The sequence below is a fragment of the Muscardinus avellanarius genome (genome assembly GCF_963383645.1).
Source record: "Muscardinus avellanarius genome assembly, chromosome: 2".
In the NCBI taxonomy this organism is placed as follows: domain Eukaryota; kingdom Metazoa; phylum Chordata; class Mammalia; order Rodentia; family Gliridae; genus Muscardinus; species Muscardinus avellanarius.
Window position 1 is genome coordinate 200,219,586 of NC_137787.1, and position 27,740 is coordinate 200,247,325.

Below are 27,740 nucleotides of genomic sequence, written 5' to 3' on the forward strand. Positions count from 1 at the left end.
AGTGGTCGGCAGGGGAGAGACACAGGGACCCCACAGCCCAGGCAAGTGGGATTCAAATGTACCTTGGGGGCCTGGGAAGCCCGGGGAGCCCGGAAGTCCTTCTGCTCCAGGGGGGCCAGGGAGAGGGACCGTCCTTCCTGCTTCACCCTTGGGACCTGAGAAGAAAGACAAACGCGGAGTGTGAGGACCGCCGCCCCCTCCCGTGGCACCCCTGCCAGGGAGGACCCGCGCGTCTCCATGACTCCCTGTGTGCGTCTAGAATCATTCAGAGAGAGCTGCTCTTCCCCCAAAGTGCACAGCCAAAATGACCGAGGTGTTTTTACTCAACACAGGAATTCTGTAAGAGTTTCAAATTACAGCTATGAGACATTGAAAACAATGGACGGCCGGGGTCCTTTCTTAGCCGTCTCAAGGACTCAGAGCACTCGGCCCCTCACAGTGCGTTACACAAGCTAGTCGAGGCTTCTGTTCGTGTAGGGGTGGCTTGTCTGTTATCCACGGACTGGGGCAGTGTTGTCACGGCTCTGAGCTGGAAAGCCACCTGTCGGCTCAGGTGAAGGCCTGCCTCTTCGGCCTCTTAGTCCAAGATTGTCTAGGGAATGGTAGGAATATCCCATGTCTACTTGGGATCAGCGTAAAGTAGTAATTGTTGATGCCGGCCTGTGCACGGCTGAAGGCTGCACTTTTTCCCCTTATGGTCCTGATGGGGATGGACCACATGTTCTCCATGGTGGTGAAGAGGAGACAAGGCCCTGAGAAGCCTTGCTGTGGATTCTCTGAAGAGCCCCGTGTGCAGAGTGCAGGAGGGCCGGACCAACCACCTCTTGTCAACACTTACATAGTTCTTATCACATGAACCCCTTAAAAAACAGTCAACAAATGACTGAAACCAACACAGATTAAACAGTAACTAGGATTTCTCAGAACCGCTATAGAATTAGCCAGCGGGCATCTGCCTGTCCATGGAAAGGAAGGATTAATTCGCTTAGGAAATACAGAAGTCAAAGTGAGCAGGAAGTAGATAAAAAGAAAAAAGGGCCAAATGTTTTGGTTATATCTACATAAAAGGCTATCTTTAGCTGGCATGTGCTATGCATTTATTTATACAGAAAACGATTCATAAGTTCAGTTTCTTTTTAGACTCTATACAATATCTGGGTCATCTCATATAGAAAGAAATGAGGTACAGAAGGGATAAAAGCAGACTGCCCAGATCACTGCTCTCTTCTTGAAGAACTAAGCTGGGTGTGTGTGCTTGTAATGGTCTAGATACAGCATGTCCCCCGACGAGCTCACGTACTGATGTTCAGGGGCAATGTAATTGAATCTGAGTGTTCTACCTCATGAATGGGTAAGTCCATTGCAGTGGGTTTACTGGGTGGTAACCTAGGCAGGCAGGGTATGAGTGGCGAAGGCGGGTCACTTGTGGGTGTGACTTTGGGGACGGTCCATGAACCCCTTTCTCGTGAGCTGTCTCTGCGCCGGCCTCTGTGAAGTGAGAGCACAGCGCTGTGTTCTCTCTCTCCCTCTCCCCTTTTACTCTCCCTCTCTTTCCCCCTTTCTGTTTCCTGTTTCCATGCCCTGGGCTCCATGGACTTCACCCATCCTAACATGGACTGAACCTTCTGAAATCTCCAGAACTATGGATAAAGAAATCTTCCTTCCTCTAGGTAATGATCGTCAGGTATCACACTGGTGAGAATGTTGACTGAAGCACCCACCTCTCCAAGTCAGCGCCTTTGTGTACCCCAAAGCCACACCTGGAGGTTCTCAAGCCTTACCTGGCAGACCAGGAGACCCGGGGTTTCCAGGAAAACCAGCTTGTCCTTTGTCACCAATGGGGCCGATGGGACCGAATCCTGGAGGCCCAGGGGGGCCAATGTCACCACGACTCCCGGGGAAGCCAACACCCCCAGGGGGGCCACGCTCTCCCTTTAGCCCTACTGAGCCCTGATGGACAAGAGAAAAGAAATGTCACCGGGAGACAAACGCTGCTGTCTGCAACATTATTCTGCTGTCTGCAGCCCACAAACATCAGAGGTCAACATCAACACTGTCTACTTCACACACAAGGGCAACCCGTAGTTTGTGAGTGAAACCTGCCTTTTCCCCTAAGCCAACCAGCAGCCCCTCCCATCCAACCCAGTAGGAGACGCTGCAGAGAACGAGGGTGCTACACTTGAAATCATCTTTCAAACAATGTCATGAACACTATGAACTTCAGAATTAGCTTCTCATCAAAGCAAAAAGAACAACATATCTATTCAGTCCCTAAAACATCAGGAGAGACGCACCTGTTATTCAAGTCTAACTTATTCAAGTTGGTACCCCCAAACTCTACATTTATACCCTCCCATCAGCTCAGGAACCATGAAACAAGTTCACTCGTGCCGGCCCTCAGCCAAAGGGAAGCACAGGTCATTGGAGTCATTAATTTCTCCCTCCTTTGCAGATCCACATTTGTGAAATGCATGCTCAAAGTCTGGAAAGGAACATACCGGGGAGCCTTTGGGGCCGGGAAGACCTGGATGACCGTCTCTTCCAGGAGACCCTGCTCTCCCTGGCATGCCAGGCTGTCCTGGAAAACCTGGGTCTCCTTTGTCGCCTTTGAGTCGCATGTCGAAATAAATCTCGCCAGGCTCTCCCTTGGCTCCTGGCTGGCCCATCAGCCCTGGCGCACCTTGCGGCCCCTACGGGAACAAAGCCTGGTGAATCTGGTGATGCCACAGAAGAATGCACCCACGCCACCCACCAGCCTTCAGTCAACAACAGAATCAAGGAGCCACCTTTGTGGGGCTGCCCCAAGACCCCCTTTCTAGGAGCAAGCAACAGCTCTGGGATAGAGCCATGTGGCCTCACGGGGTGTCCTAGAAACACTTCCTATGCTAAGCATCTGGAACAGAGACCGTGGGGACATGGTGGACTGCCATTGGCACCTGACTCTTGAATGTCTTTGGGTAACTCTCCTTTTCCTTATGACTGTCAACCCTTCATGAGAATATGTGCTTCCTGAGCCCAGAAACTAGAGAAAGGGCACCCATTTGAGTGTAGTCGGTGGTTGGAGTGTCAGGGAGGGCTGGGGACAGTCATTGTTCTTTCTGTCTGGGCATTATTGAAATCGCACAGGTTTCCTTTTGCGTTCACATTCGGATTCCGGAAGAGATAAGGGCTTCCAGGGCACCAGTGAGAGGCGAAACTCTGGGAACCCAGCACTGGGCCGGCTCCGTAATTAGTTATTTTAAGAAGTTATTTGGATTTTCCCAAGACTCTCCCAAGAGACACGCTCTAGAACACTTTTCAGTTCCTGAAAAGCTGAATCTGTAAAGGATGCCCACACCCACACCGTTTCCCTTGCAGCCACCCTGAGAGCCTGGCTAGGTTCCAAGAAAGACGACAGAGGTTTCAAATAAGCGTTTTGATGGTGTGGTCGCTCAGGTCTGAGAAAGACGCCTCAGGCTTCCTGCTGGCCTCCTAGAAGCTGAACTCACAAGAGTCCTTCACTTTCACTCCCTTTTCTAGACTCTGGAAAGGTTCTTGGATGAGAACCACACTCATGCACACCCTCTGTCTGTAGCCGCAGTGTACACTTCTCAATGGAAGACATGGGAAAACCAAAGGCAGGGCAAACCTCCTAAACTTCTGGATTTTAAAAGTGACTAGGACCCGCCACCATGGGCTGAGGTCTTCATGAACCATCTCTAGCCCTGACCACAATTCTGCAAAGGCGGAAGCTAACATCCAAAGAAGATGGGTGATGTATTCAGGACCAATGATCAAAACCTGCAGGCGCTGGGCCCCGCATCCACATGGCCTGTGAGTTATCCCCACACCACCAAGTGCTGATGAGGCTCCGGCATTAACTGGTAAGGCCTGGCTGACATACTCCTGGACATGGGGCTTGCGGAGACACCACTGGTCTAAGTCAAACCAATGGCCATTGTCAGACTAGTGCAAAGGGGGCTGACTTACTTTCCTGCCCGCGCTGAGGAAGGGAGCAGTTGTTCTTCCCAGGCCAACTCTGATGCACATACCCTGGGATTTGAGCCTAGCCCTACCCAGCAGGCCAGAGAAGGGTGGATGGACCAGGCAACAATTCTGAACTATCCTGCACTGCTGACAACTTATATAAGACAAAAAATAAGTTCCTTAGTCATGCTAGTCATCTCAACAGCTCGACAGCCACCACTGGCCAGGGCTACCAAACTGGGCAGTGGCAGGGTCAGACAATGCTCGGACAGTGTCAGAAAGTTCTGCCAGGCAGTGGCAGCTATCTGAGCAGGCCCTGAGCTGGGAGTGATCCCTGGGACATGACACTGCACTCAGGTCTACTCAGAAAGGCAGAAGACACTTAGTGTTAGCTCGAGGTCCAAGAATGGCAGCCAACCATTTCTAGGAGCCCCACGCCAGAAAATTTAGTGGAGGATCATGAAAAATTCAGTATTCAACTGAAAGGTGTTGTGGGCTTTTAAACCATTGTCTTGAGTTAATATTTGCACCTGCGCATCCTTTAATTCCAGCAAAAATTAGACTCCTTTGGGAAGCCTTTCCTGATATGCACTGGCAATCTTTGGCTACATTATTGAGCTGACATTCGGGAAATTACTCGCTTCACTGGGACGATGTGTGGGCAGGTCTGTCTCCCCACTGGCATTTTAGGGCACTGGGGGCAGAGCCCAGGCTTTCTGTCTTTGTGTCCTTGGTGTCAGCAGCAAAGGAGACATGGGAAGAAGTTTGTGCCCAACTGGTAACATTCATCCATAAAAAAAAAATCAACACCAGTGGGAGAATTAGAATCAATATATACTTGTCTCAACCTAAAAGCATCATTACATTATTTCACAGTAAGCACACAGACATACAAAGCTCTCCTGTGATCTTATCATAAGAAAACATCTCATCTTTATGAGAACCTTATCAGCCACTGTTCTATTCCAAGGGAGAAATTTAGACTTCTTAAGAAGTAAAGACAAGCATGGTGATGCAACCTTGTAATCCCAGTAATTGAGAGGCTGAGACAGGCGGACTGCAGATCTGAGACCAGCCTCAGCAACTTAGCAAGACCCTGTTTCAAGATTTTAAAAAAAATTCACGCTGGGGGTATAACTGAGAGGTAGAATGCCCCTGGATTCAATCCTCACTACTACTAACAAAATGACATTGGTGACCAACTCACTCTAAGACATCATATGAGGTTCCTTTCCTCTCTCTCTCTTCCCTTCCTCTCTTCCTTCCTTCCTTTCTATTTTCTGTCTTTCTTTTCTTTTTATACAGAGCATCCTGTTCCTGAGCTGCCCAGGGCCCTTCTGACCCACAGCCCTTGAGGCAGATGCTGAAGAATTAAGCATCGCCTTGGAAGTTTGACTTTGGCTACATTCCCTGGGGAGGCTCTGACTCCTGTGCCATCCACTTCAAGAGTGGGTCACGGGGCAACGCTGAGGGCAGCTCCTCCCATGGGATACCTCCAGCACCCATGAAACCTGCTCAGATCCTCTTCTCCCTCAGGGAGCAGCCATCCATTCCCTAACCCTAACGCTCGGCTTCCAGCAGGGGATGTCCCAGAGAGGCTGTCAACATCGGAGGAGAAACCCGGGGACTTCACGACTCTCCAGTAGGCCTCGCTCACGTGTGGGTACCTCATTCAGCCTCCAGCCAAATTCAAAACAGCACATGTTTCAGGAGGTTAAACCATGGAGCTATGATATAGCTCTGAATCCAGGGTAGTTATTGTCTTCTCAATTAAATTGCTTACTGATGAATCTATTTTTAGAGACGTCTCCCATCTATGAGAAGGGTCCCGAGGAGACCTGGGGTGAGCGTTTCTGTTGTAGGTTTTCTTCTTCTTCTTTGTCATGTTTCCCCTCAACTGTCCTTCCCTCCCCTTCTCCTTCCATTATTAGATTTGGAGACAGAGGGCCAGGCATCTGGCCCGGATTCCAGTTAGAGTGAGCCAGGAAGCCCACCAGGAGATCCAAGCAGATAAAGATGGACAGAGGCTAAAAGATCCTCTTCTGCTTCCTTCAAAGTCCCTCCAACTTTGATCCCCACAACACTCAGTTATTTGAACTCTGGTTTATTTAGAAATCTTTTAAACAATTGCAACCTCTAACTCTGCTCCGCAGGCACCAGACAGTGCTGGAAAGCAGAAACCCAGGATCTAACTTCAAAAGGAGAAGCTGCTGGCTAGAAAGCCCCAGCTGTTTCCCTCCCATTCCAACCCTCCTTCCCCAGCCTTCCTGGAGAGGTGTTTCCAGCAATAGCTTAAAAAAAAAAAAGCTAAATTTTTAAAGAGCTACATCAGAAAAGGATAAGGCCAAAGACCTAACTTTCAGTTTTGGACCAAGAGAAAAAGGAATGAAAGGGATCGGGCGGCTAGTGACGCTCACAAAGTGGGCGCGAGGCAACACCAGGGAGAGGTGCTGTGAGTCCGTCAGAACAGACTGAGGATGTGAAATAAGCCGGGCTCTCCAGTGCTTAAAGCAATGAGTTCTATGGACCAGAGCCTTTGCAAACCAGCTAGAAAAGCTACCAGGCTGGCATTCTGCTCGTCTGAAGGGTTTAGTGGAGACACGATGGAGATAATCACGTATAGATTAGAGAAAGCATCTATATAATAGACGTTGGGAATGAGAATTCTCAACATAAATATCTGTAAAAAGGAAGAATAAAAAAAAATAGCCAAATCCCTAGAGAGAACTGGTCAGTTTCCCTCCCTCTCTACAATCTCCAGGACTAAACCTATCTTCTAGGAAGGTTTGCAATCCTTTAGGAGAACCTTGAGACCAAGGAGATGCGGAGACGGCAACTGAGCTCTGCGGCGCTGCGCAGAGACTCAGGCACCATCTGAACCAAGAACCAGGATGCCGGGCACGTGGCTGCACCTGAACCCCAGGCAGCATCTCCCCTGAGGAGACTACATGGGCCCTGCTTGGGACAGGAACCGGGCTCAGCGTGTACACACAAGGAAGGCCACGTGGGAACTCCCAGGTTCCCCCAAGGTCCTTCATCTCCACGAGGTTGCGATGGCTCATGGGGTGGCGGTTTCCAATAGGTGCCTGAACTCAGACAGGTGTACTTACCGGCAATCCTTCAAGACCATCCCTGCCAGGCAAACCTCTGTCGCCTTTGGCCCCTGGCTGTCCCGGGAAACCTTTGGAGAGAGAGGAGAACCACAAGCATGAGACGATTTCCCCCGAGATTCCATGGTGTCAAAGTCTTGCTACCAAGCCCATAGCTGTTGGGAGAATCCCAGAGAATGAAGGCTAAAACTCCCTGAGGATGAAGCCTGAGCCCCCTGAGCCAAGCAGCTGAGGCAGGGCGGCCCACCTGCCCCCGGCCCAGGCCTGTGGGGAAACCCTACAGCATCCTTGGATCTAAATCTGTAGAGCTGACCCATCATGCTACTGTCCTCTGATTAGGAAGGCTTTCTGAGGCCAAGGATGCAGACCAGCTCCGTCTTGGTCAAGTCCCAGAGGCAGACTTGGTGCCGCACTGTCCTGCCCTGGCTGGGCCTTACCGATCTCTCCCGGAGGCCCCTGTGGCCCGGGGGGGCCTCGAAGTCCTTCCATGTCACACGTGAGGCAGCTGTCTCCTTTCTGACCTGAAAAAGGAAACACAGGCTGCTTACATGGGGCAGGCCAGGCCAGCAGCATCCCCACCGTGTGCTGAGAGGCCAGGAAAGGGGAGTCGGCCATCAGGGTTCCCATTACACCCAAGTTTTCCCCCTCAGCAGCAGCCCTTCCCAGCACTCCCTGCGGTGGGCTGAAGCCCAGCTCCAGAAGGGCCTCTCGCTGTCATTAAACATGCCACTGTCCTCTGTACTCTCCCAGGACCTCTTACAGGTTTAGCACATGTTTGTCTCTCCCCAGAGACAAGGGAAGGGGCCACCATGACAAAAATTAACCCAAGAACTCGGTGTCGCCTTCGGCCCCAAAAGACTTGACCGCTGTAACTCTGTGTCTGGTCCTAACGCGCCCATCTCTTTCCTCTTTGCTTTAGTGTCATTTATTGGACATGAGCAAAAGCTCCTGGGCTTTCAGTCCTTCTGCCTGGTTGAGGACGATCAATGTGAAGAAGCAGCTACAAGAGCAGGAGGAAATATCCACCCAGCACCAGGATAGGCGGGGAGGCCGCGGCCGGAGCAGCGGATAGGTGGGGAGGCCGCGGCCGGAGCAGCGGATAGGTGGGGAGGCCGCGGCCGGAGCAGCGGATAGGCGGAGAGACCGCGGCCGGAGCAGCGGATAGGCAGGGAGGCTGCGGCCGGAGCAGCGGATAGGCGGAGAGACCGCGGCCGGAGCAGCGGATAGGCAGGGAGGCTGCGGCCGGAGCAGCGGAGCTGGGGGACGCATCTCTGCCAATTGTAGCATCTTCAGCCTTGATCAGAAGAACCCTGAGTTACACCTAAGCCTTACATTCTAAAATGTTTGCTTTCCAGGAACAAAGCAGGCTCACATGGAGCAATCATGCTGGGCAGGAGCTCAGCTCAAGGAGGCAGAGGGTCTGTCACCTGGGCTAGCAGCGCCCACCACAGCCAGCGTGGCTGCACACCATGCCTCAGCACGGCCCCGCGGTGTGGGGCGCGCACTGCCACGCCACGTTCCTCTCGGGCACCTGGGAGCCCACAGGGAGGGATGCTGTGCAGCCCTGCTATGATCCAGCTAAGTTCTGGGCACGTGGGTCTCCGAGGGGGTCCCTGCCCTCCAGGCTCGAGATGGGCAGAGAGAAGCCATGCGCTAGCCCCAAGTGCTGTGCAGGAGTACCAAGGCGATGGAAAGAAAGACACTTCTGGGATTCCAGGGGCAGATAAATAACTCTGGCTATTGGATCTGTTGGCAAACAGAACACCTAGCTCAGAAAGTAGTGAACACCCAGTAAGGAGAGTTTCCAGTAAGACCCAAGAGCAAGCAGGCTCTAACTGGTGGCACCACTGCGCTGACGTCTGAGATCACGGCCGTCTAGGCTCCGATGATTGATATGGTTCTCCTGAGTCCAAGCTGCCCTCTGATGCCCTCTGCCATCGATATTGATGGTTTAGGCCTTTGAAGACCAAAAATGCTTTAGGATCCCAACCAGAAACAGCACACGATGGGGATGGTTTTACAAGACCACCAGAGTGCCACTGCTTGTCTCACTCGAAGACAGGACAGTGTTAGCTATTGACAACCCCCGCTGTGTTCAAGACAGCTGAAGAGATAAATGCACTACAGGAAACATCTCAACGGGCTGAAGATGAAAACTGACAGCCAAGAGTGAAGCTGGTTAATCCCTCCACAGGAGACCTGCTCACGCCCACTGCTTCAAGGAACAGCACCCTGCACGTACAGATGTGTGCCTTGGCTCAAGGGAATCCATGCATTCTTTGAGAATGAAACTTTCAAACTTTGTAACTGGAAAGCTGGGCAAATCGTTTGAGCATTTAACTTGCTGGCGATGGCCGCAGCGGCGAGACTGGCCCAGAGACCAGGGCTGAAGAGCAACACCGGGACCTTCGGGGCGAGTCTCCACCCTGTGCCCCCGTCACAGCTCTCTCACGAAGTTCAGGGCAACCTCAGCTGTGTTGGAGGAAGACGCTTATTCTGGGAATGGGTTCCAGTGAGAGTTGCAGATAAAGGGAAAAGGGAATCTACCTGAGCTCTACCCAACCCAACTCCAAAGCCCAGGCAAATCTGTACAGATGCATTCATAGGCACAAACACAACCGTCACTTTTATAAAAAACTAAAACTTCTCACCTTTCTCTCCAACTTCTCCTGTCAGTCCCGGCTGTCCCGGAGTCCCAGGAGGGCCCTGGTCACCAGGCGGTCCAGTCTGACACTCCACGATGCCGTCTGAAAGTTATATTTAAAAGTTATAGGACTGGGGTAAGGCATTTTTATTTCCTCTAATTCAATTCCTAATCCAAAATATTTGAGGCTGGTGGGTAAGTTTTAGAAATTTAACTTAGGTTTAACAAGCCTAGGATGTTAAAGTGAAACACACGCCCAGCTCACAGGGAGGGCGACCCCCCACCCTGGGGACCTCTGCCCACGCCTCTGCTTCCCAGACTCCACTGCAGCGTCAGCTCAGGAGCCCTCGTCAGCCCTGCCGCTTCATCTTCTTGTAAAGCACATACCTTATTTTACAGATTAAGAAACTGAGGCTTGCCAGGCCTGGTGGCCAGGCCTGGAATCTCAGCACTTAGAAGGCTGGACAGGAGGATCCCAGGTTTGAATTTAGCCTCAGCAACTTAGCAAGACCCAGTTTCGAACAATAAACTAGGGCTGGGGGTGGAGCTCAGAGGAGAATGCCTCTGGGCCCAATCCCCAGTACTACAGAGAGAGAAGCTGACATGCCAGCCAGTCGTGGGCGTGATGGAAGTCAATGCTAAGACGAGGATGACTGACTCCTTTTCTTCCTAGGCAAATTTACACAAGTAGCCCTTCCTGGGGAGAAGCAGGCCGTCCGCGGGGGGAGTGTCGCTAGTTCTCTGTAGATACTCAATTCTGGGCGTCATGTATATAAAGAGGCATGGCAGTGATGCAAATGCCATCTGCGTGGCTCTAGGAAAGGAATACTGTTTTGCAGTTCAGATCCACGCTGAGAGCTTGTGCTTCCTTCTCCAGTATCTCTGCAGGGGAAGGAGAGGGGAAGGAGAGTAGCTCCTCCACCCAGGGCCTATCACAGCAGGTGGGCAGACTGCAGGAGCTTGGGGAGCTCCCTCCCCCCTCCTCCACGCTGCCTCCTCCTGAGGGGAAAGAACCCAAGCCAGGAGCCTTGGGCATCTGGACGCCCCGAGTCCCTGCGGTAGGTGGACCAGGGTCTGGGCTGGGCCCTTCCCAGGCAGGGCTCTCCCTCTAATGTGGATCCATTAACCAGGGTCAACCTGTCCAGCTCCCCACCCCAGATAGCACAGGAATGCCCCCAAAGAGAGCTGAGCCCTCTGCTTCGTGGCTTGGCTTAGAACTCAGCTAAAGAAGTTAGCTTCCATGTGTAAGAACTCAAGTCAAGGAGGAAACTTTCCTGCTTGCACGCTGCTGATGCATTACTCATGGACTAACTGAGTGATTGATTTTTGTTGCTGAGGATTGAACCCAACACCACTCTACTGAGCTACACCCCGTCCCTATTTTTTTTTTTTTTTTTTTTTTTTTTTTTTTTTTTTTTACTCTTAAACAGGTTCTCACTAAGTTGTGGAGGGCCTCATCAACTTGCCAAGGCTGGCCACAAGCCTATGATCTTCTTGTCTCAGCCACCAAAGTACTGGGATTACAAGTAGGCGCCACCACACTCGGCCTGATTTGTTTTCCTACAAGCTTCTCCCACCAAAGGCCAGAAGCCAGGAAGTCTCAGTTGTGGTGCTGTCTCAGCCCCGTCCACCTCTGCTCTCCCATCCAGGCACAACGGAGACTCTATCTGAGACAAAGAGGACTCCATTCCTGTGCTTTCAAGAGCAATCCCGAAATTTCATGCCTGCAAAAAACCCACGGTCCCCAGCCCTACAAGCCTAGGGTATATCAACTCTGGAATAAAGTTTTATGAATATTAATCTATTCTTTTTCTGGAAGATTCCTCATGCCTGTGTCAACTCAACCAGCACCTTCACCATCCTGGTACAAATAAAATCAATGCTACCTCCTCACTGAATGGAATTTAAAACAACTTCAGATCCACAGCAGGAGTACAGCGACTGTTTCGGGGACATTCTGAAACACGGGGCTCACTCCACATTTCCCAGCACCGGCTCCCAGGGGGTGTCACAGCCACAGGTGGCGCCGAGCTGGCCACGGCCACCTGGGAGAGGACACCAGTTGCAGAACTGGGATGCAGAACTCTCACTGCGTGGCTAATGAGCTACCGATGGTCCCGGGCCAGCGACAGTTTGCAGCGCCAGCCTCTTTAGCATACACCATCAATCTGAACACACATCTCACTTGTGGATTATCACTTAATATGCCAAACCTGGGGGTGACTTCATTGACATCGACTACAAGGGCAAACTAGAAGAGCGGGCGGCAGAGAGCATGCGAACACGGCCCACGCCGTCGCAGGGATGGAAAGTTCCAGTGTTATATGAAATGTGTTCATGTTGTAGAACCTACAAATTACAAATGCCCAAAACCGTGCTCTCCCAGGCTTCCCGCGGCTTCCGCACTGCCTGCCTCCCCGTCACTCTTTGAAAGCACGCTGCTTTCTCTTGCTAATGCTGACCCTGTACTATCAACACCTATGCCCCACATAATTCACCAGCTCCATTATACTCGTCTTCCCACAGAACGCCTGTTCTACCCAGGGATGGGGTGATATGTGTTAGCATTTCCAGCACAGGCCTGCCATGCCACAGGCTCCCCAAGCCCAGTGAACTAGGAGCCCCGAGGCCCTCTGATGCCCACAACCTTGTCTGGGATCTCGTAGCATCCACACTTCACATCTCACACAATCACAGGAGAGGAGGAAGGTCCATAAAACCATCTGTGGGCCTCTGCTTTCCCAGCCACATCCACGTGGATCCCGCCCCAGCCAAGTGCCCGTCTGGAATCAGTCCTCCAGCCTGCCCTTTGTGGGCCACCGTAGCCCACGGGACCCCTTCCCTCCCACGAGGATTCACTTGCCACACTTCAAGCACGCTTCAACCCCGTCCCTCCCACGAATCTTCCCTCCCAATCTTGAGCTCATAATCCTATGAACTCAAAGCCACCGTAATGGGATTGCTACTCTGCTCTTATAGAAGCTGATACTGGACAATGCTTCAGATGCACGGCTCAGATGTGAAGTCCTTCAGTGACTCACAACATACACTGGTGCGGTGTACCCATGCAGTCCCCTTTCCTTGTTTTGTGTGTGTTTGTGTCTTCATATGATCACGTACAGTATCTCTAGACCAAGTGCAATACAGTGTTCAATAAAAAAAAAAATACAACTCAACTGTCTTAGCTTTCGCCTTAGCTGCCAGGAGACACGTAGCTGGTTAACATGTTACCCATTCCTTTAAGCCAACTTTATTTTTTATTTTAACAATTCTCTCTTGTAGCATGGTTAATTCTGCAAAGCTACCCAAGCAGAAAATGAGTAACTGACTATGCTCACTCAGCCGAGACTCCCTGACCCTCTGGCTCTGGGAGCATGGTGCCTGCCTGGCTACACCCCAGTCCCCCGCAGCGGCAGGACTGTGAAGCCCCCCAGGGGAGACTTACTTGTGTGGCCTGGCTGCCCAGGGGGGCCGGGAAGCCCAGGAGGCCCCGGCAGCCCATCCCTTCCACTGGGTCCCGGCAGAGATGCTCCTGGGAAGCCTTGGTCGCCTTTCTCTCCCCTCTCGCCAGGGAAGCCAGGGGCACCGGCCTGGCCTGGAACTGAGAAGCCTGCAAAGCACAAAGCCACGTGACATCTCCAGCACAGGCTGTCCCTCCCCTCCGCCCCAGGGAAGACGACTGCCAGCCTCAGTGTGAGCAGGGAGCTGCTCCGAGGAGCAACACGAATTCCCGCTGTGCACACGCGGGGCCCCAAGTGTCTCCTACAACCAACTACCAGGAAAGGAGCGGTTGGGAGACATCACAGTCTGAGTGTGCTTCGCAGGTGATATTCCCAGATGAAAGCCAAGGCTATGAGGGCGTTCCATTTCTACTTGGGGAACAGGTGCATAAAATGTCACCCGAGGCAGGAGACAGGGCTGGACTGTCAATCTGAGGAAGTGGCTGGGGCCTTGTCACCATGAGAAACTTCCCAGAGACATTCTGGGAAGAGTGTGCTGTGCCAGAGAGGGGCTTCTATGGGCAGCACACGCCTGTGGGGGAGGAGGGTCCTGGGAATCCTGGCGCACAGACCGAGCCAGAGGCAGACTAGGGCCTGCAGGGAGGCAGAGGTCCATCCATGGCGTGGCCATCTGTGAACTGCATGCCGCTCTGTGACTTACAAAGCACAGGGCGAACACACATCTGGGGTACAGTTTGCTTTCCTGTCTAGAAACGCGTGTGATGGCACGGCTACCCACTTTATACAAATACCTAATGTATGAGATAAACACGGCCACAACATGAACCACAGAGAAGAGTATACTTATGCTACAAAAACTAACAGGTTACAATTAGCCAAGAGTTCTCACCTGGAGGGCCAGGCTGGCCTTGGATTCCGGGATAACCTTAAAAGAGAAAGAGAGTTGAACAAAATGCACGGTCCACCATGCAGAGACCTTTCTGTTTGACTGCCAGAGCCTGCCCCTCCCCAGGGACAGGGAGGACAGAGGCGGGGCCACAGGAGCGTCCCCCAGAGGGAAGCCACGCTCTGCACACAGACTCAAGGAGACAGCTCAGCAGACAGCCCCGTGAGAGGTAGGAACACGTTCAACAGAGAGAAAGGGAAATGTGGAGGAGAGGAAGAGAAGAGGGGAAGGGGGAAAGGAGGAAGGGAGAGAGGGGAAGAGGGAGGGCAGGTAGAAGGGCAAGCCGGTACCTTTAGGGCCTGGCTCTCCTTTTAACCCGGGGGTCCCTGGGTACCCGCGCTCTCCTTTCTCGCCCAGAGGTCCAGTGCCTATAACCTGCATGACAGAAAAAAAGATTGTGGCCCAGGAGTGGCTGGTCTTGTATTATATGCCAGCATGGGTGGAAAAATCAACACCTTTGCATAACTTCAAGAAAGAGAACAAGGAAGCAGTGGTGGCCTCTGAAAAACACGCAGATGACTGCGTGACTGTCGGGCAGGAGTCTCTGCAGAGCAGTCTCCTACGGTGGGCTTCCTGCAGCGCTGGGGTCTCCAGAGAAAAGTCACAGCAACGTCAGGCTAAGATTCAGGGTCAGAATGTCCAGTGTATACACAAGGCACAAAATAAATGCTCTACGTGACAGGACGGCCTTGGGGACACCTTCAGACTCCTCGGGCTCAGGAACAGGAACACTCACGGTTTTTATCTTAAGGACCAAAAGTGTGCACTTCCTTAAAACCACAGAGAACAGGCCAAGAGGAAAGCAACTCTTGGCCCAATTAAAAAGAAGGAAACCAATTCACTCTGACTCTAAATTACCAAAATTTAAGAAAAATGGCAGAGGCAAACATTGCTAGTGCCAGTGAAATAAAATTCCCCTGTACATTAAGCTAATGGATTTTTATTTTAATTTGAAATAATTTTCAAATATGCTGCTAAGTATCTTGATTTAGCCAATCCATGATGTGTACATGTCTCAAAACATGTTGTACACCGTATTTACAACCTTTACTTGTCAATTATAAATGAAGTAACTGCCAGGCGTGGTGACAGTTACTTGCAATCCCTGTGCTTGGGAGGCTGAGACAGGAGGATTGCACAGGTTTGAAGCCAGCCTCAGCTACTTAGTGAGGCTCTCAGCAACTTAGTGAGACCCTGTTTCCAAATAAAATATTAAATAGGTCTGGGAGTATATCCCAGAGGTAGAAAACCAACCCCCTGGGTTCCACCCCTAGTACCACCAAAAAAAAAAAAAAAAAAGAAAAGAAATAAAAACCTTGTATGAAAAAAAAATAAACAGATGAGATTGAGAGGAAAAAAAGATCCTCAGATGCCACAGTGTGATCACAAGTGCAGACAATGGAGCCAAAAAAACGCATAGAAGCACTAAGGCCCCGAGAAGGCTCAGCTCAGCACGCGTGGAGGCTCACACTGTAAACCCAGGACTTGGGTGGCTAAGACAGGAGGATATCAAGCTGGAGGCCCAAGCAAGCAACCTAGAAAGACCCTTAGCAACCTAGTGACACTCTGGGAGGAGGAGGAGGAGGAGGAAGAAAGGAGAGGGAGAGGGAGAGGGAGACGGAGGAGGAGGGACAAAGAAGAGGGAGAGGGAGATGGAGGAAGAGGAGGAGAGAGGAGGAGGAGGAGGAGGAGGAGGAGGAGGAGGAGGAGGAGGAAAGGAAGAAGAGGGAGAGGGAGACGGAGGAGTAGGGACAAAGAAGAGGGAGAGGGAGATGGAGGAGGAGGAGGAGGAGGAGGAGGAGGAGGAGGAGGAGGAGGAGGAAAGGAAGAAGAGGGAGAAGGAGAGGGAGACGGAGGAGGAGGGACAAAGAAGAGGGAGAGGGAGATGGAGGAAGAGGAGGAGGAGGAGGAGGAGGAGGAGGAGGAGGAAAGGAAGAAGAGGGAGAAGGAGAGGGAGACGGAGGAGGAGGGACAAAGAAGAGGGAGAGGGAGATGGAGGAGGAGGAGGAGGAGGAGGAGGAGGAGGAGGAGGAAAGGAAGAAGAGGGAGAGGGAGATGGAGGAAGAGGAGGAGGAGGAGGAGGAGGAGGAGGAAAGGAAGAAGAGGGAGAGGGAGATGGAGGAGGAGGAGGAAAGGAAGAAGAGGGAGAGGGAGATGGAGGAAGAGGAGGAGGAGGAGGAGGAGGAGGAGGAGGAGGAGGAGGAGGAGGAGGAGGAGGAAAGGAAGAAGAGGGAGAAGGAGAGGGAGACGGAGGAGGAGGGACAAAGAAGAGGGAGAGGGAGATGGAGGAGGAGGAGGAGGAGGAGGAGGAGGAGGAAAGGAAGAAGAGGGAGAGGGAGATGGAGGAAGAGGAGGAGGAGGAGGAGGAGGAGGAGGAAAGGAAGAAGAGGGAGAGGGAGATGGAGGAGGAGGAGGAAAGGAAGAAGAGGGAGAGGGAGATGGAGGAAGAGGAGGAGGAGGAGGAGGAGGAGGAGGAGGAGGAGGAGGAGGAAAGGAAGAAGAGGGAGAGGGAGATGGAGGAGGAGGAGGAAAGGAAGAAGAGTGAGAGGGAGACAGAAAAGGAGGAAGAAGAGGAGGAGGAGGAGGAGGAAGAGGAGGAAAGGAAGAAGAGGGAGAGGGAGAAGGAGGAGGAGGAGGAAGAGGAGGAGGAGGAGAAAGAGAAGAAGAAAAAATGTACTTTCAGAGGTAGATTGAAAGTACAAGAACCCCCAGAACCAAAAATTAAAATAAAATAAAAAAGAAAGTTCAGGCCGGGCGTGGTGGCGCACGCTTGTAATCCCCACGCTTGGGAAGCGGAGCACAGGAGGATCACGCAGGTTCAAAGCCAGCTGTGCAGGCTTAAGAGAGACCCTGTTTCCAAATTTAAAAAATATAAAATAGGTCTGGTAGTGTAGCCCAGAGGTAGAAGGGTTTCCGGGAACCCCAGTAGCACCAAAAAAATAAATAAATAAAAGTTCAGTTCTTTGATGCCACAATCCTATTTCTTGGAATGTAGGTTAGGAAAAGATGACTCAGCCTCCAAACACAATGACAGGTTCACCTACACATAGCACATGCACACACACATGCGCATACACACGCACACACACGCATGCACACACTCATCCTCTATTCCCTGTGGCACCATGAGGACACCAACGTATGCGGGGACGGCCACACTTCTCCTCTCTCAAGAGAGATGTGGGACAACGTAGCCAAAGGGATTGCAGCACAGCGCACAGGCGGACATTAAAATGACCAGCGCAGCCGGGCAGAGGAGGCACACCATAATCCCAGTACTTGAAAGGCTGAGACGGGAGGATCACAGGTCTGAGGCCAGCCTCAGCAACCGAGTGAAACTCAAGACAATCTAGTAGGACTGTGTCTCAAAATACAAAATAAAAAGCGCTGGGGACGTAGCTCAGAGGTAGACTGCCCCTGGGTCCAATCCCTAGTACCACACACACACAGAACAGTGGTCACTGCAAATGCAGACAGTGTCCACGTTCATAAAATGTTTCCCAGATGGCAAATATGCAAAAATATGCGCAGGGACAGGGAGTAAAACGGTTGCAAAAATACAAGGTGCTTTGCTAAGATAGTCGAGTTTGGACGATCAGCTTCTCTCCTTAAAATGTCTGCTAATGGACAATTCAAAACAACAAAAATAGGTTCCAAAAATAGGTTGCTAATATTATTATCCCTAGGCAAACCTCTTCATGTCCAGAGGCTTACGGAGGTGCAGAAATTACCAAAATATTATAAAAGAGCACAATACAGATCATAAAGCAATTTTAAATAACATCAGCTGCTTGGCATAAAAATGCCGTGCTAGGGACAGTGGCAGGGCTCCACGTCACCAGCCTGGGCTCACGGATGGACAACCGGCAGGCTTCTACTTACAACTCCAGGTGGGCCCGGGGGACCAGCATCGCCTTTTTCTCCCTACAAAGAAAAGATGATTTTATTTGCCTGTTGTCATGAGGAGGGCCATCTTTCAGACAGCAGAGTTCAGCTCATTTTTTCTGCTAAAATAGAGACTAAAATGGTCTTTTCCTGGGGCATCTTGGTGTGATCAGTTAAACACCCTGAGGCTACTAAAAAAAAAAATAATGACCACCACTTATTCTGCCTCACATAAGCAAGACATGCTGGAATAAAAGTTTTTATAAAACATAAATGGACTAGATGTCAACCACTAAGCCAAACATGGGAAGGAGGGATGGGGAGGGAATGGGGTGGGGATCGGGTGGGGGGGCTGACTGGGCGATGTGTGCATGTATGTCTACAAAAGTTTTTTGTATCCCACTATGATGTATGAATACAGTGCACCAATAAAAAATTTAAAAAAAAACATAAATGGGAGGCAAGCCATTGGGGGCAGAGAGCACAGTATTCGGAATACAGATCGCACGCTGCCTCAGAGAACGTCAATAGAATCAGACAGTGAACCGCTACACGATGGGTTTTCTCAATAACATGGGAAAAAACTAAATCAAATGGCATGAAAGCAATATTTCTAGACATATTTTCTTAAGTCTTTTATATGAGGTTTTTACATTGTAATACTGTCTAGATTTGCACTGGGCATCATAAGATAAAATCCAGTTTTAACTGGAAACACTGGTGGATAAACTCTGATCATTCAGGAGCTTAGTTTAATCCGTATTAGATGAAAAAAGCCAAAGAAATAATCCTTTTATAGCTAATGTTCTTATGTGAACATCATGACAATAATTTAGAAAGACCAAAGATGTACATGGCATAATCCTATTCCTGGAAATGTAGGAATTTCCTATTCCTGGAAATCATACAGTTCCCAGAGATATATCCTATACCATAAATGTATGTTTCTTTCTTTTAAACTAAGACATTAGACGTGGGCAATAAGCTATAACTAAATGCTCTGGTTTTTCTTATATAAATACAAGAAGGGGCTGGGTGTGGTGGTGCACGCTTGTAATCCCAGTACTTGGGAGGCTGAGACAGAAGGATGGCAGGTTTACAGTCAGTCTCAGCTACTTAGTGAAGCTTTCTGCAATTTAGTGAGACCCTGTTTAAAAATAAAGAGTAAAATAATAGGACTGGGGTTATAGCTCAGACATAGAATGCCCCTGGGTTCAATTCCCAGTACTGCCAAAAAAAAAAAAAAGGAGATTTTGAAATGTTTATATACCATTTCAAAAATATCTTAGTTCCTGGGCTGGGTATATAGATCAGTGGTACAACATGTGTTTAGCATGAGTGAGGCCCTGAGTTCAATATCCAGCACCCAATAAAAAAAAAAAGAATTTTAGCCATTGTATTCTAAATATACTTATCACTTAAAGGTCTACAGGGTACAGGGTTTATTTTCTCAAAGCTATAGTAAAGACTTTCTCCATTCTGCTCCTGGCCTCTGTAAGTAAACTTTAAAAGTCTCCCCCTACTTTTAAAACTCTCTGTTAATGGTGAATTTTTTCTACTTATCAGACTGACAAATGTTGGAGACAGTCAGATGCCAAATGAAAGGCCCCAGCTGAGGGAAACGCTTTTCTGGAGGGAACCTGTTGGCATTTTGTAAAGCTTTAAAGAGTCTAAACACGCACCCTACCATGATGCCCTGAGGAGTTTATAATGGCCCTCATGATCAGACAAGCGACCCAAACTACTGCAAGGATAAACATTTGAAATGGCCTAAATACTGTGAAGTAAGAGCTGTAGACGTAAAAGCAGTCCTGATTATAACAACCTTCGTGAACAACGGGCACGTAGCCCCCGTATCGTCAAGTGGAAAAGCAAACTGTCTTCTTCAATCTCACTTTTTAAAAAGTGCATGACTGTGTGCGGAGGAACACCAACTTGGGCCACTTCTGAGCGTAACAGAAAGACTAGCCGTGTTTGCTCTTCTCCACTATGCCCTTCTGCATCTCTCTTGATTGATAATTTGGAAAAAATAACGTTTACAAAGACATCGAAACTTGAATACGTGGAACATTTTGGGTTTTCTTTAAAAAGAATGTATGGATACCAAAAAATCACTAAAGTGCATTTTTACCCACATTGAGCAGAAATTATTTTTTCCTTCAAGGCCAGAGTATTTTTTTTTATTCTAGGGAAAAAATTAGGATCCCTCTAGATTGAACTACACAAGGTGAAGATGAAAACTCCCAGCTGCCGCCACGTACCTGTGGGCCCTGCCGGCCTGGGAGTCCGGGGTATCCCGAGTCGCCAGGAAAACCCTGGGGAGAAAGGGAGCGGGTCAGTGGTCACCAGCTCAGGGGCCAGCCGCGGTGCCCAGAGCCCGCACGACACTCACCGTGCTCCCCTTCTCTCCCTTTTCACCGTCCTTGCCAGGTTTTCCCTGTGTAGGGAGGAGGTAAACATTAGTGTTTCCAACATAGTGAGACGGGACCAGCAGCAAAGCCGAAGCGGTGCTCCCAGCACACCTGCGCAAGCCCGCCCTCCCTCCGCAGCCTGCCAACAGTGGGCCCGGACAGGACCGGGGCCCGGGAGGCCCTCGCAACCTCTCCATCCTCGTCTCTGTGCTGCAGGACGGGGCTGGGAAGGAGAGGCTTGGAAGCACTTACTCGAGGCCCTGGCTTCCCAGGTTCACCTTTCTCTCCAATCCCTGGCATTCCCTTAAAGGAACAAAGAGAGGGAGATGAGCCCTTCAGCCATACAAGGAAAACATTCATTTAACTGATTCATTTTTTAATTTAGGAAAGTGTAAAATTATGGTCTTCTGCATAAAAATAATAAGGATAGACAGGAACTGAACCATTACCTGAAATCCGGGTTCACCTTTTTGACCCTAAAAGAATTTAAAGAGAGGGATAGAGAGAGATCAGTATTCACTAACGGCTACATCAGGGTTTTTTATAAGCTAGAGTGAACATGTCAAAAGAAAAAATGCTCCTTGTGACATATTAACCACAGATTGCCCTTTGTTCTCCCGCAGTCCCTTCCCGGCACTGCGCGGGTTATGGCTGCACCTGACCATGGTGACCGGGAGCCTCCTTCTCCCCTCAGCCGTCCCCGGCCCGCCCACCTGACCTGCAACACCAGAAGCACTCAGGAAGCCGCCCAGCCCCGGCCGCCTCTGCTCTTAAAGCGGCTCCGTGGTATGGAGTGGGTCCTCCACACGGCTGCTTTCTAGGCTGGGAGTCAACGCAGCTGGAGAGGCTGAACTTTGACTCAGTTTCCCCCGCCCCTTAGCATGTGTCTGGGTGAGGGAGTCGGCACCTGCTGCCTGGAGCCCAGACGTACCTTCTCTCCTGTCGTGGCAAACTCCCCTTTTTCTTTAACCTGCGCCTGTCCGGGTACCCCGGGAGGCCCGCTGACTCCTTGTTCCCCCTGTTCAGGCAAAAACTGGGGATTAATTCAGCATGAAAATAATGTGAAAAGAAAACCCGAGGGGGTGGTAAACGCTACAACGAAGCCCCTGGTCTCTAATGTCGGTGTAGCCTGCTCCATGGTAGCACCGGGGCAGAGCGCTCTACAACCTGGAGCCCGCGCCCAGGGCAGGAGCCCGAGCACCCGCAGGCACATCCCGTGCTGCACGGGGACCCACCGTGCACTCAGCCACACAGAGGAGAGGCGCGGCCCACAAGAGCTCGCAGGGAGGAGGCTTCTCCGGTAGACCCAAACTAGGACGAGCGTCAGGAGCCCGCTTCCCAAGCAGCTGACAGCTGGGAACACCCGGAAGGAAAGTGAGCCCAGCAGACAGGGACCCAGGCACGCAACAGTGGAGCGCCAAGGCCACGTCTGTATTAAGCGTCTGAAACCACTGGGCCAAAAAACTTAGAGGAGAAAAGCGCAGGCCGCCTACCACACGGCCACAAGGCAGCGGGCAGCTAGTGCAGAAAGCTCCTCTGGGCTCAGAGCTGGTCTGGCCAGGAACACTGCTGGAGAGGACAGCTGAGGACCACGGCCCAGGGCTGCTTCCCCCAGGATAAAGCTGCCTGCCCCAATCCATCTGAGACCTCCTGCCTCCAGGCACAGGTCCCCCGCCACCTAGGCCAGGAGGAGCCGCCTGGGGCACACCCTTCTTCTCACTGCGGCCGCATCACCGCGAGGCTGCAGACTGTGAATTCATCCTGGCTTTATTGCTGACAGACACTTTGGATGAAGCCTGTGTAGGATCCTTAGAATGAACAGCCCCACCACGTCCTCCACTCATCACAGCACGCCCAGGCCAACTTATTCAGTACGCCAGAGTAAACTCAGCAATTCCAGCAGTGAAGCAAACCTCTCCAGAGCTCAAGAACATGCAGAGAAGGGGAACTAGGATGATAAGGGTCCAAGAGCTGGCCCAGCTCAGAGCCGCAATTTTAAACATGGAAACACTCGGAAGCTCCATGCGCTCACCTTATCACCCTTTGGTCCTTGGAAGCTGGAGCCCATCTGCCCCTGTGGAGGGAAACCGGGCTCCATTAGTAGTGTGTCCCTTGGCTCAGCCGTCCTTCAGGCCTCAGGCAAGACTCAGCAAGACCGTAGATCTCCAGCAATAACCTGCCCGCGCTATCAGAAACGTCCAGAAATGCCATGCTGTCTCGGATGTTTGTGAGACTCTTTAAAATATCGTTGTGGAAGAAGTTTCCAAATTTAAGGTTTTGAAACTCTGGCTTTAGAAAGCTAAGGGAAAGATCAAACTACAGGAATCCAAAGGAAGGACCTGGGTGCACGGAAGGAGAGGGGCATGGAGTGGTGGGAAATGGTAGGTAGATGATGGACAGGTCACTCACTGATGACGCTGGTGATGAGATAGGAAAACAGACAGTACACGGTAGATAAACAGGTGACAGACAGATGGGGAGGATAAAGAATTTTCCAAAATTCTTTACAGCAACATACAGAATAAATTATGAAAATTCCATGACAGTCTGATTATCAGGCCAAAGGACAACAAATGAAAAAATTCATTTACCTTTTCACCTGGAGGGCCAGGAGGGCCTGGGGGTCCCTGGAAGAAAGAATATTTTAATTAAATATGATTCATAACCCCAGTTAGCTTCACGTTCTTCAAGCCAAAGTTATCCTGAGAATTTGTGATGGACACGATTGTTTGTTACTGTCTTCTCTGCGCTGCAGAACTGTAAAGCCTTAAAAATAGCCAGAAATGGGGCCAGGAGAATTATTAATAAAGGCAGAAACACCTCAACATCCTAGACACGCCCCTAGGACTCCAGTGACTCAGAGAGTGACAAGATACACTGCTCAGTGCATGAAAGCCCCGCTCCCAAGGGCGGAGCTTCCTGTCTGGAAATAGCATTTGTCCACTCCAGGGAGGTGTTTTTATCTTTAAAAACTGATGGCTTGTCAGGGGAGTGGATTGTAGCAAATCAAAACAAGTTTCCCCTGTCTGTGTGTGTGTGGTACTGGGATTGAACCCAGAGGCATTCTACCTGCCAGCTATAACCCCAGTCTGATTTTATTTCTTATTTGAAGATAAGATCTCACTAGGTTGATGAGAGTTTCACTACTTGCTGAGGCTGTCCTCAAGCCTGTAGTCCTCCTGTCTCAGCCTCCCAAGTACGGGAATTACAGGCATACACCACCACACGAGGCTTACAACCATTAAAAAAAAAAAAAAAAAAAAAAAAAAAACTGGTCCTTGTTTACTCATGAAAAAAGCTCACTTATTTACAAAAATGGCAGGAGAACTCCTGGATTTTACAAAAAAGAAAAGGGAATGAATTAAAAACACAAGCCTGCAAATCACAAGATGCCCAGTCCAGCGTGTGAGGAGGACACAGGAGCAGCATCACTCCTCACACGTGGCGCTGGAGGTCCTCAGTCTCTCATGGTGACCTCCGCGTGCCCTCCAGGATGGGGCAGCGGTAAGACTCTACTGAGTGTCAGATGTAAAGAGCCCAGGGAGGCGTGGTCCCCAACAGTCACATCTGGGCACTCGCTATGAAGTCTATGGTATACGCGACAGATCTGCTCACACGCATGGCACCCCTGGGCCATCTGGCGTGGTTCCCGTCTCCATCCCCTGCAGACGGTGAGGTTGTCGAGGGCAGAGCCGCCCTGTCCTCTTCCAGATCTGCCGCCCAAGTCCACAGAACTCAACAGGAGCCCAGCAGCCCTGGTGCCCTGACCTTCCCCTTTCTAGGTATGCCACCCCCTGCACCCGCAGTAGGTGGTACAGTTAGCATCCCTTTCCCACAGTCCAGGGGACTGGCAGACCATTTCCATGAGAAAGAAGCAGATTTTCCATAGCCAAAATAAGATGCCGTACCACAGTCTCAGTTCTTATCTGATTTTAACTCATCCCCACCCTTTGCCCACCTTGTCCTTACAGATTATCTCAGAGGGGTGTGCCCAGACTTACTGGCGGTCCAGCAAATCCGGGAGGGCCAACGGGTCCCTGCAGCCCTGGTAATCCTGGTGAACCCTTGATGGGAGGGAAAGGCAAAGATTAAAATGCTGCCAGGGAGGCGGCGACTCAGCACATTATACAGAGACCCCCAGGTGCTTACAGGCATCCCCGGGGCTCCTGGAAATCCTCTTTCCCCTTTCAACAGCATTCCAGGAACATGGCCAAGGATTTCACCTGGATCCCCCTAGAAGAGGAAGAAACAAGAGGATGGTGTAAACAGTGATGGCCAGGCAAGGAGGCTCCAGACATCCCAGGCCAGGTGTGCTCACTCGATGGGGCCGGCCCTAGCCTAGGCGTGAGAAGCCAAGGTCATGCCTGCGAACTAAGGCACTGGGTCCCCCGGACCCCTGCAGTAACTCTGGGTCTTCTTATAAAGTGACTGTAGATTCCAGACCATACGAAAAGACGGCTGCATTTAAATGAAACTATTCAGATCAAATAGGATAAAATTTGAGTCCTTCCATGGGGCATGGCTCTGGAAGAGTCGGGTCTTGAAAAAACTGGCCAAGTGCTGGGCTAATCCAGGTAGAATCACACCCAGGAGCACTGGCCACCCTCCCCGGCTCTTGGGGTGCCACCCTTCTCTTGTGTTTAGAAACTGCGCCCCGTGCCTCAACAGAGGCTCTACGAGGTAAGTCTGAGTAGTTACATGGTTTCTGAATTCTAACATAACAGAATTTAGGAAAATACGTTGATGGGCAGGCAACTAGCTAAAGTGATTCGGAGTAAATCTGTTTTTATGGCTTCTGCTTTCAACTGATTCCCTGCAAGTAATCCAATCAAGTAAATAAGATAAGACAGAATAGAATATACCTTCATTCCTGGCAGCCCTGGTGGTCCCTAGAAAAGAAAGTTGGAGTTTTAGTTTTCTTTTTGTTTTTCTCAAAATATCATTAGCATTAAGATATGAGCACCAAAAAGATGAGAGAGCATTTTAACCAAAGAAAAATGCTGACTTAGCAAGCCCATACTCACAGGATTTCCAGAGAACCCAGGCAAGCCAGGAGGTCCGAGAGGCCCTCTCTCTCCCTGGGGAAAATGGCAGGGTCATTCACATGTCACCAGACGCTCTCAAGACAACTCTGTCCCCTTCAGAGAAACTTCATTTTTGGGTTAAAAAACATTTCCTAGGGACTGTCCTATAGTACTGGGCACCATTTCATATAAGAATCGATGTCCTTAATAGCATAACGAATAGAGACGAAGACGCATTAACAGGATGTTCTCATTCAATTTTGTAACTGAGTAAAGGTCAGACATCTAGTTCTAAAAAGAAATTTTAGGATCAAAGTCTACAAAAAAAGAAAGACAATTACGTCTTTCCTTTTTCATCACATAAAGCATTAATTTTCAGAAACCCTGCAGTTATGGAAAATAAAAGAGAATAGCTCTTCCTAACTCCTCTGGGCAGAGCTGTGGGGGGAGGGGCTTGGCTCTAAGCTCACCTTGGTGCCGTTGCATCCGGGGATACCTGGGGGGCCTGGAGGACCATCTTGGCCCGGAATACCCTGCAAGTGATCAGGTGAAGAGATAAGCTTGGCATAAACTGACGGATGGTGAATTCGGTTCATTCATGCAAAAGTGGACAGCGTCTTTCATATACGTACGGGAAGTCCTGGGTTTCCCGGGTAGCCGGCTATTCCTGGGGGTCCCTGCAAGGACAGAGATAAACGTCTTTAGCTTCCTCCTTCCACATCCACCTGGTTAACCGGGTTGTGCCCTCATCTTAGGAGTTCAGAACCTGCTCACTGAGCAGACACAGCCATCTGCAGAAAAGGCAGCCGAGGGCCAGCCCTAGGGACAGACCGCCGGGACAGCAGGGCCAGCCCACGGTGGAACGCGGCGGCTCAGCACTGCGCCATCAAGGCTGCGCACGCACAAATTCACTCTGCCCTCATCTTTTGTAATGAGGTTAAAAGTAATATGCAGTTCATATTAAGATCGCAAACACTTAGTACCATCTGTTCTTTGAGGGAAACAGCTACTTCCAGCTGGAATCCTCAGCTTCTCTATCCTAAAGAATCATGTTGCCAGCTCCACCAGAGAGATAGAGAGCTGCTTCCTGACTTTCTGCCCCAAGACGTCCCAGGAGTGTCTACCAGTGCCGGCAGGTGACACCCACTCCCCGCTAACGCTGTGACACTGCTTCATAGTGCTTCCTCTTCTACTTCGCACGTTTTCTTACAAAGATGGCCATTTGCTCTTTCCAGGGATGGCAGAATGAAAGAGGAAGAGCACGCTTAGCTCTGAAAACACGTCTCCCACATGAAGCAAAGTCCCTTTTTCTAACGACTTGTGGACGCTCACTCACTGTCCCTTCCATCAAAATATGTCCCGCACAAGACGCATCGGTAACAAATGGGAGAAAGCAAGTTTAAAGCAAATCAGGGCGCCCACTCATGTGGGGTGGCATCAGAACAGGGCCGCAGCTCAGGACAGCTTGGCGCCCAACAAGAGGCTGGGAGGAGGGTGAGTGGAGGGCGGGACGGCCGGGGCGAGCTTCACTCCAGAAGCCCTCCGTGCCGCACACACCGCCGCCCACTCTAAGGGCCCTCTGCACTCACTCGTGTTCCTTTTGTTCCAGGAAGTCCTGGTTCTCCAGCATCGCCCTGGAAGAGAACCGCGACACTGTCATGGCCCACCTCGCCCATGAACAGGCTGGCCACCCCCACACTGCACCCTGTCCCGGTCCAGCTCACCTTCAATCCTGGAGGTCCCTGCGGCCCCTCGGGTCCTTGCATCCCTGGAAAACCAATGACACCTTGGAGCCCTGGAAGGCCCCTCTCTCCCTGAAAGAGAAACACATGTGTCAGACAGGGGCAAGGAGGATGTGACAGCTGACTGCAAGTGTCGGCTTGACAAAGTGAAGGGGTTTCTGGGTGGGTCTGTGAGGGTGTTTCCAGAAGAGACTGGCATCTAAATCAGAGGACTAAGTCCAGAGCTCTGTCCATGTCAGTGTGGGTGGCCACTGTTAAATCAGATGGGCCAGACAATATAACAGGCAGAGGGAGGATGAATCCCTCTCTCTTTTGGAGCTGACACCAGTCTTTTTCTGCCCTTGGACATGAAAACTCCAGGTTCCCTGGCCTTTGGACTCAGGGACTTGAACCAGCCTCCAACCCATTTTCAGACCTTGGATGGAGCTATGCCACTGGCTCCCCTGGCTTTCCAGTTTCCAGTTGGAGAGGGGATAGAACTTTTCATCTTCATAATCATAGGAGCTGACCTCATAAAGAATCCCCCCTCATCTACCCACCTATCTATCCAC

The 27,740-nt window shown here is 50.7% G+C and overlaps 1 protein-coding gene across 1 annotated transcript in view; it reads right to left on the reverse strand.

Moving 5' to 3' along the window:
- Positions 1-27,740, reverse strand: part of COL4A1 (collagen type IV alpha 1 chain) — a gene marked incomplete at both ends in the record, with an annotated part of 140,888 nt that overhangs the window by 27,951 nt on the left and 85,197 nt on the right. Inside the window, 25 exons of the mRNA XM_080688873.1 lie at positions 63-155; positions 1,782-1,950; positions 2,499-2,690; positions 7,077-7,147; positions 7,514-7,597; positions 9,728-9,823; positions 13,166-13,330; positions 14,071-14,106; positions 14,418-14,502; positions 18,010-18,051; positions 20,274-20,327; positions 20,405-20,449; positions 20,676-20,726; positions 20,873-20,899; positions 21,355-21,441; positions 22,456-22,497; positions 23,015-23,050; positions 24,425-24,487; positions 24,573-24,656; positions 25,286-25,312; positions 25,448-25,501; positions 25,918-25,980; positions 26,080-26,124; positions 27,037-27,081; positions 27,172-27,261. Of these exons, the coding sequence (XP_080544999.1) occupies positions 63-155; positions 1,782-1,950; positions 2,499-2,690; positions 7,077-7,147; positions 7,514-7,597; positions 9,728-9,823; positions 13,166-13,330; positions 14,071-14,106; positions 14,418-14,502; positions 18,010-18,051; positions 20,274-20,327; positions 20,405-20,449; positions 20,676-20,726; positions 20,873-20,899; positions 21,355-21,441; positions 22,456-22,497; positions 23,015-23,050; positions 24,425-24,487; positions 24,573-24,656; positions 25,286-25,312; positions 25,448-25,501; positions 25,918-25,980; positions 26,080-26,124; positions 27,037-27,081; positions 27,172-27,261 (1,846 nt within the window). The remainder of the gene's footprint in view (positions 1-62; positions 156-1,781; positions 1,951-2,498; positions 2,691-7,076; positions 7,148-7,513; positions 7,598-9,727; positions 9,824-13,165; positions 13,331-14,070; positions 14,107-14,417; positions 14,503-18,009; positions 18,052-20,273; positions 20,328-20,404; positions 20,450-20,675; positions 20,727-20,872; positions 20,900-21,354; positions 21,442-22,455; positions 22,498-23,014; positions 23,051-24,424; positions 24,488-24,572; positions 24,657-25,285; positions 25,313-25,447; positions 25,502-25,917; positions 25,981-26,079; positions 26,125-27,036; positions 27,082-27,171; positions 27,262-27,740) is intronic.